At 45.3% G+C, this 7,563-nt stretch overlaps 1 protein-coding gene across 1 annotated transcript; it reads left to right on the top strand.

Moving 5' to 3' along the window:
* Positions 1-1,624: 1,624 nt before the first annotated feature.
* Positions 1,625-4,950, top strand: LOC137959045 (uncharacterized). Its single transcript, XM_068806318.1, has 3 exons — positions 1,625-1,778; positions 2,564-2,985; positions 3,384-4,950. Exons 1-3 carry the CDS (start codon positions 1,719-1,721, stop codon positions 4,672-4,674), a joined length of 1,773 nt encoding a protein of 590 aa, XP_068662419.1. The 5' UTR covers positions 1,625-1,718; the 3' UTR covers positions 4,675-4,950.
* The last annotated feature ends 2,613 nt before the right edge of the window (positions 4,951-7,563 follow it).

Here is a 7,563-nt window from a genome sequence, read left to right as displayed (position 1 = left end):
GATGCTTTTTCATGTTTAAAGTTTAAAACAACACAGACTTACAAGCAACCAGATGGGTTTCCCTTTCCGACGGAGCTGGCGGTCCCCAGCAATGAACAAGGTGGATTGGCTCCTTGAGGAGCTGGCAACGGCACTCGCACATGATCTATCTGACAAAAAGTCTCAGAGAATACAACTTTGGATTTCCCTTACATTTATCTTATCCGAACTCTTGACTTGCTGGAAAGAGTTAAAGAAATAGGAAATAAAGAACATTTTTTTTTCTAGTTGGAAGGGATGACCAGTGGGGATTGAAGAAGGTACCAAGCTGGTTTTTTATTTCATTTTTTTCTGCCGAAAACCAGTTCCCTTCCTTTTGGGTAAACCCTAGAACTGGATTCATACTTGATACCTGAAAGTGTCCTACCAGTGGCAATATGTCAGGATTGATATTTCGACTTGGAACTCGAAGACGAATGTGTTCGCTACCAAAGGCATCAAAGTACAGTGGTACTCTACAATACACCTCGTGAGAACTCGGGCTCAGCACCCTCTGCAAGTAAAGGTACCCTTCATGGAGGTGCGCCGGTCCCATCCCACATGCAGGGAGGAACATATCGATCCTTTTTGTGGCTGAGAAAAAGGCGTCCACTCTGTTGCTATACAAGGATACGATGCCTACAGTGTACTGCACTCCATGAGCTTTCAGTAACGATCTCTATCACTACAGTAGTGCAGCAACAAGGAAGGGCCCCTCCGTCGCAGATAGGGGCGGAGCCCCCGTTTACAGTAAATCAGAACGCATTGGGCGTCTTGAGATCCCCCCACCCGCCGAGTTCCAGTACAAGATAAAAAAACAACCCAGAATCCGGAGGTTTTGTCATCTCTCCAAGTCCGCGATATCTAGTATCCGGAACGCTAATAATCCTTCTCCTTCCTCCCTGGCTTAAAAAAAGATCTTTTGGCGAATCTCAGATTACCAGTTCTGCCATTATTGTTTTCAGTACTCTTCAAAGATGAAGCGCTGGGCTGGGGAAGGCGATGATAATGAATAATTGATACATACAAGAATCATGGACCACCGGTTGTGAAGCTGAGCTCTCATTTGGGCCCACAAACCTCCAATGAATCACAGTTTTTGCTGCCGGTGGGACCGAAGAGGCACTTTTCTGTTACATTTACTCGATCCTCCTTCTCCTTTCACATAATTCCCTCCATGTCCTTCTATGGTTGGACTTACTTCTTCTCACTTGCAATCAATCATGACCGTCAGCCTTTTGTGGGGTCGATCACTCTGTTTGTACTTATCTGATCATTTACTTGTCATTTATTATTCTACTTTTCGTCTTTTCAGGTCAGGTAATTCCTGTTGAGGTCATTGTCGTCGTTAAGAGGGGTGTTTTCGTCAAGAAAGAGTTGTCATGGTTTTACACTTTTCTCGGTGGTTGAATCCTGGGACCCGTGACGGTTGACCGGCAGTGGCGGTCTTTTAACCGGGTTTCTCCGGTTAAGAGCGAGTCTCTCTTTATTTTTGGCATCTGCCAGCGAAGAATTTTTAGTTGTGGTTGTTCCTAGTTTGCCCCTGTGGGTAGGGCAATAAAAGCCCCTCCAAGCCCTCTTCGTTTTCGCTTCTTCGTCACCGTTGTGCGCATTCGCCACTTCGTGTTTTTGTTTTCTCTCTGCTTGGTCAGAGAGAGATCGAAATGTGCGGGTGAACCGAAGGTGATGATCTTGGAACAATGTCGTCTTCGCCGTCTTTGGCTGCGGAGAAGAAACACTGGTGGGTGAGCAATCGAAAGGTGGGTTCTTTCTCTCTTTCTCGATCGACCTCTCGTGGCTCGTGATTAATGGGTCCTAGACGTTGTGATCTCGTGCACCGTTTTGGTCGCTTCATTGGTCTCTGTTCGTTCTATTTCGTGTTTTTTGGGATCTTTCTGCGTGTTTTGGTGGTATTGTTTCGTGTTCTGCAATGAAAGTGTATCATGGACTGTTTTTGTTTCACAAATTCTGAGTAGATGTTGTGGTTGTAGAAATCGGTAATCCCTTTGTTGTGTTGCTGAATTGTTGGTGTATTTTTTTGTTTTCCCATTTGTACATTGATGATCTTCTGGCTTTGGTTTCCTTGGGTTGTTGTATTCGGCTTTTCTTTCTATTAAGTGTAGTTTTGCGTGGAAGAAGATCTGGAGGTGTTTGTTTATGGCTTGCATTGTCTGTTGCAAGAACAATCGGGTTTTCTTTCTCTTTTCGTTTTAGTCCTCTTTTATTGGTCTGTGCTCTGTTCTCTTTTTAAATCTGTCGTAGATTCTGCTAAAATCTTTCTGATGGCGTCGTATCATTTCTATATTTGGATGCACGAACTCGTTTTGTAGCTTTATAGAAAGAAAACTTCCCCTGAAAATCCTCATTTTGTGCCAGTATTGCCTGTTTCTCTGTTTCTCGGTAAGAGCAAGGCTTTCAAGAAATAAAAATCGCTTTTGCTTTAAGAGGTACCTCTTCGCTGTGATGGGTTAGAAAGATAAAGAAAGATGTCTTTGGATCTTCATCTGTACAGAACAATAGTGATTCACATTTTTCAAATTGGCAGATCGTGGAAAAATACATCAAAGATGCTCGCGCCCTTATTGCCACCCAGGAGCACTCAGAGGTCGCCTCGGCTCTTAATCTTCTGGATGCGGCCCTTGCTCTTTCTCCTCGTTTGGAGACTGCCCTGGAGCTGAAAGCAAGGTCGCTCCTCTACATCCGCAGATTCAAAGATGTTGCCGATATGCTCCAGGACTACATTCCCAGCTTCAAAGTTCAATCAGATGATACGTCTTCCTCCGATATCTCGTCTCAGCATCATTCTAGAGAACGGGTAAAGCTCCTCTCTGCGTCAGACAACTCGTCTTCGCTGAGATCGGAAGATGGCGATCGAGACCATTCGTTCAAGTGCTTCTCTGTTTCAGACTTGAAGAAGAGAGTTCTGGCTGGCCTCTGTAGAAATTGTGAAAAAGAAGGCCAATGGAGGTAAAAAATTTCCCATTCTTAGTTATCGTGAAAATTCACCATAAGTAATCAATCCTGGAAATTTTTATTTACGAATCACTCATACTCTGTTAGATGAAACGCTTCCTTCTGTGCTTCGAACAATTTTTTGCAATTTCGAAAAAAATGAGCTTGACAGATCAGAGAATTGTCTTTAGCTCCCGTGAAGACCGTTTCTCTTTCTCTGTGAATGAGTAGTGAAAGCCGAGATGCTCGCCTTCTCAATCGTATCGGGTCTTAGTCTCTTTGACATGTTTTTGTTGAAGCGCCCCAGGCTTAATTTCTTAAATGGATTGAACTGTTGACTGTGTTTATTTAAATTTCTGGAGTCGTGAAGTCGAATTTTTTCGTTCACTCATTCTCTTCAAACTGAATTACAGGTATCTGGTCCTCGGGCAAGCCTGCTGCCATCTGGGTCTGATGGAAGACGCCATGGTTTTACTCCAGACGGGAAAAAGGCTGGCCAGCGCGGCCTTCCGACGGGAAAGCATTTGCTGGTCGGACGATAGCTTCACACTATCCGATACGGCTTCTTTCTGCAGCGAATCATTAGGCACGAATGCTACCAATCCACCCTCATCGTCCACCTCCGAAGCCGAGAACGTCTCCCACGTTCTCGCACACATCAAGCTCCTCCTCCGCCGTCGTGCAGCGGCCCTGGCCGCTCTTGATGCCGGAGCACACTCCGAGGCCATCCGCCACTTCTCCAAGATCCTCGATTCCCGCCGCAGCACTCCTCAGGGGTTCCTCGCCGAGTGCTTCATCCATAGGGCGGGAGCATACCAGGCTGCCGGTCGCATCGCCGAAGCCATTGCAGATTGCAACCGTACCCTCGCCCTGGATCCGGCATCCATCCCAGCCCTCTCACTGCGGGCCTCCTTGCTCGAGACCATACGCTCCTACTCTGACTGCCTCCGAGACCTTGAGCATGTCAAGCTCCTCTATGATACCGTCCTCCGAAACCGAAAACTGCCCGGCCCGGTCTGGAAGAGGCACACGGTCCGTTACCGGGAAGTCGCGGGAAAATTACGTTCCCTCAACGCGAAGATCCAAGAATTACGACAAAGGGTGGCGTCTGGGGAGGCGTATAATGTGGATTATTACGCGCTGATCGGGCTCCGCAGGGGATGTACGAGGTCCGAATTGGAGCGCGCCCATCTGCTGCTTACCCTGAAGCATCGACCAGATAAGTCGATGTGCTTCATAGATCGGTGCGAGTTTGTCGACGATCGTGACGTAGATGTTGTTAAAGACCAGGCCCGTATGTCAGCCCTCATCTTGTACAGATTACTACAAAAAGGGTACTCCAGCCTGATGACGGCCATTATGGACGAGGAGGCCGCCGAGAAGCAGAGGCAGAGGGTTGCCGCGGTCTCCGCGACAGCTGCGATTCAAGCGCCGGCGATGGAGGCGGTACAGAAATCGGTGTCGCCCGCTGCGACGCTGAAAACTGAAACAAGACCCAAAGCGGAGCAGAAGAGAGAGGAGAGAGGAGGGAGTCGCGTGGGCCCCGGTGGATACATTGAATTGCCGGAGACGAGCACCACGACAGCGGCGGCATCCATGATTCAAGGGGTGTTCTGCCGGGACATGGCGGTCGTTAGCAATCTACTATCGCAGGTCGGTTTCAACCGCCCCATCCCGGTGAAGTATGAGGCGTTGAGCTGTTGACGTCAGGGAAATCCTTCGGTTTCCTTTTTCTCTCTTGTAAAAAATTGGGCGCCTCAAGTTTTGTTCTATTTCTTCTTCAGTTTCATTTTTCTCTATCTTCCTCATGCCTAGGGTCTTCTTCCCAGTTAAATCTAGGACTTCTGTTTCATTTTCCTCCTCTCTAGTGCCTGTGCTCCTCTCTTCTTCACATTCTGTAAAGCTGTTCTTTTGGAATATTTAGTTTAGACTGTAGTATCTATTCTCTTATGCACTCAAGCCTCTAGTAGCAGCAGTTTCGACAACTAAAACTGGAGGCCTCGCCTCTCGTGGGACGATCGACAGCCCTGTGAAAGTTGGCTAATGGCCGTCTAATCTTACGGCACTTCCAGAAAGGCAGAGTTTTCAACGAGTGAGGAAAAGGCCAAAACCATTGGCCTTAATGGCTGAATCCCATATGCATGTTTCGATTGTGGTCTGTTCAGCTTTTCTTTCAATCCCATCGATCATCTTTTTCGCTTAACCTGATCTTAACGTGAACTTCATTCAGCGCAAAGTTCGCTCAGATTAGACTGAGGACTGCGGATTTAACCCAGAAAGAGAAAAAGGTTCCAATCGCGTTCATGTTGTCATGTCTTTTCATTCCCACGAAGTGTCAGAAGGAGAAGATAGATTATGGACGTAGGAGTCAGGTGTCCGTATCTCCGTTTACATCTGGAAATGGCCATTGGAGCTCGCTTCCTTGGATTCTCCTGCTTGTTACCAGATACGAAACACCGCCGTACAGGGTATCTTCTCATACAAAATTTCCGCGCCTTTCCCCTTGCGGAACAAGGCAGAGGAGTACTTCCTTCCATCTATGTCATAAATTTTTGTTAAGATCTGCACTGGATTGGACTCTATTTGTACGCCTCGCTACTCTTTCTGGGTTCTGAATTCTGATTCTTCTGATTCCTGATAGTTTAAAAATGGCGGAAGAATCATAAAATAAAAAGAGATTGCCAGACGCGAGAGGAACCTGGATGTGATTGCCGATGCGTGAAGAAACATGCTCCTTCAAAAATTAAATAAGTAACAAAAGTCGGATCGTAACTTACCATCTTTTCTACTGCTCGTTTCTAATTGTTTCATTATAATATGAACAAGGGACGATCATTGCAACTGGAAAACGGCATTATTTTATGGATTTTATTTTGTTTTCTTCTTTGCTTTTTCTTTCAAAGTCTTCCGACTGCAGCAAAGGAACCAAAGCCATGGCTTCCGGTGAGGGAACCTTCATGTTACAGTGTTGCCCCTGAGAAGTGGCAACAGAGCACAACTCCGAATTGGTTTCTTGCTGGGTATTTTGCTGCGGGCTGTAAAGCGATCCTCAGACTTTAATTTTTCTTCTTCCAGTTGAGTGGTGAGGAATGGAAGGTCTACTACCCCTACTGATCTCCTTTCACACGCAATCTTTCTTCCCGGTTTAAAGGAACAAGCAAAGATGAAGGCGATAAAGTAGATCATCGTCAAGTCCAATCCAGAGTGCAGTTTAATGGTTACAGACTCACAGTAAATAAATACAGGACTGCGAAGCAAACAGTAACTCAACGTAACGCGAGGCCGGTAAGTTGAAAGCTCGTTCTGACTCGTCATTTTCAAAAATTGGTTCCAGTGGATATGAATGTGAACTGAGCGTTCTGATCGGCGTCTGATCATGGATATCTGCGATTACTGTTTTTCTGGTGGGAAGAGTAAGAGAACGACGACTCTCTGGAAGAGAGACGAAAATGGGCAGGCAGCAGGTCCCCCACATGCTCCTTCTTCAGTAATGCCATGACATTCTGGAGGACCATCGCCTCCATATTTACTTCATCCTCCTCCTCATTGACAGCTACTAAACGTTTTCATGGAAACATCCGTTGCGAAGGATACGAGTAGGTAAGGATGATTCAAATGAAACTGGAGGAGATATGTGGAGCTTCCTCGAGTCAGAGAATTTTAATGGAGACGACGATGGTAATCCCACAGTGACGACTTATAAACATTTTTTAAATTTTCCCAGAGGGGAGAGAAAGTCGTGAACAGAACAGGCCAAGTTCAGAACATGATGGACCGCTCGAGGAGCCGGGGAAGAGATGTTTAAGCGGAGATGGCTCCCACGTAAAAGCAATATCAGGACATTGACAAAAAAAGAATGATGAAAAGGAACGAACTTGAGGGATGACAATCATTCCTGAAGAACGAACCAGCTGATATGTTTGAGCATGGAATCATGTGAAGCTGCCTATTTGCACAGAGAATGACGACATCGTTCTTATTCCACCTTCAGTTTTCATGGTTGAACCAGACTCAACCATCAACCTTGGGATTGTCTTCTTTAAATCAGACCCAACAACCTTTCTCCATCGACTGTCAAATCCAGTTTCAGAAGCATTTCGGACTAGATTGTTAGTGTTATAGTTTTATATAGATTAATATTAAAATGTTGCATAATATATGATTTTACCTCAACAATTACATGAAGGTAGGAACTTATCCCAAATTAATTGCTATCAAATTAGTTAAGTGCATAGGTTGGTAAGAGCATCAATTTATACGGTAGAGTCTTACGGGAGTCTCACAAGACAAAGTCCCACATAGCATCAATTTATATGGTAGAGTCTTACAGGACAAAGTCTCACAAACGTGTTTCAGTTAAAATGTATTTTGGTTATTTTATTCTTCTATTTAATAGGAGATCTCGAACTCAACTCAATTTTGCAACAAAGAGAAAATGAGTCAAAGTAGTCAACTACATAGGTTTGGGTATACCCCGGTTGAAGATCATACTAGTGAGTTTTATATAAATCTCACAACGAAAAGTTCCACATCAAAGCATCAATTTGTATGGTGGAGTTTTACAGTCAATTTGTATGGCGGAGCCGTACGGGA

This window comes from Aristolochia californica, unplaced genomic scaffold, assembly GCF_029961685.1.
Source record: "Aristolochia californica isolate CCGP_79_NKW_82.1479 unplaced genomic scaffold, dmAriCali1.0.hap1 SCAF_3, whole genome shotgun sequence".
In the NCBI taxonomy this organism is placed as follows: domain Eukaryota; kingdom Viridiplantae; phylum Streptophyta; class Magnoliopsida; order Piperales; family Aristolochiaceae; genus Aristolochia; species Aristolochia californica.
The sequence above is the reverse complement of the archived record's forward strand: the minus strand, read 5'-3'. Positions and strand labels throughout refer to the sequence as shown.

Bases quoted from the DNA above. Each gene is read 5' to 3' on its own strand.
- LOC137959045 (XM_068806318.1), top strand. From the start codon at position 1,719: ATGTCGTCTTCGCCGTCTTTGGCTGCGGAGAAGAAACACTGGTGGGTG. The intron at 1,779-2,563 runs GTGGGTTCTTTC...TCAAATTGGCAG, and splicing joins GGTGGGTGAGCAATCGAAAG to ATCGTGGAAAAATACATCAA. The intron at 2,986-3,383 runs GTAAAAAATTTC...ACTGAATTACAG, and splicing joins GAAAAAGAAGGCCAATGGAG to GTATCTGGTCCTCGGGCAAG.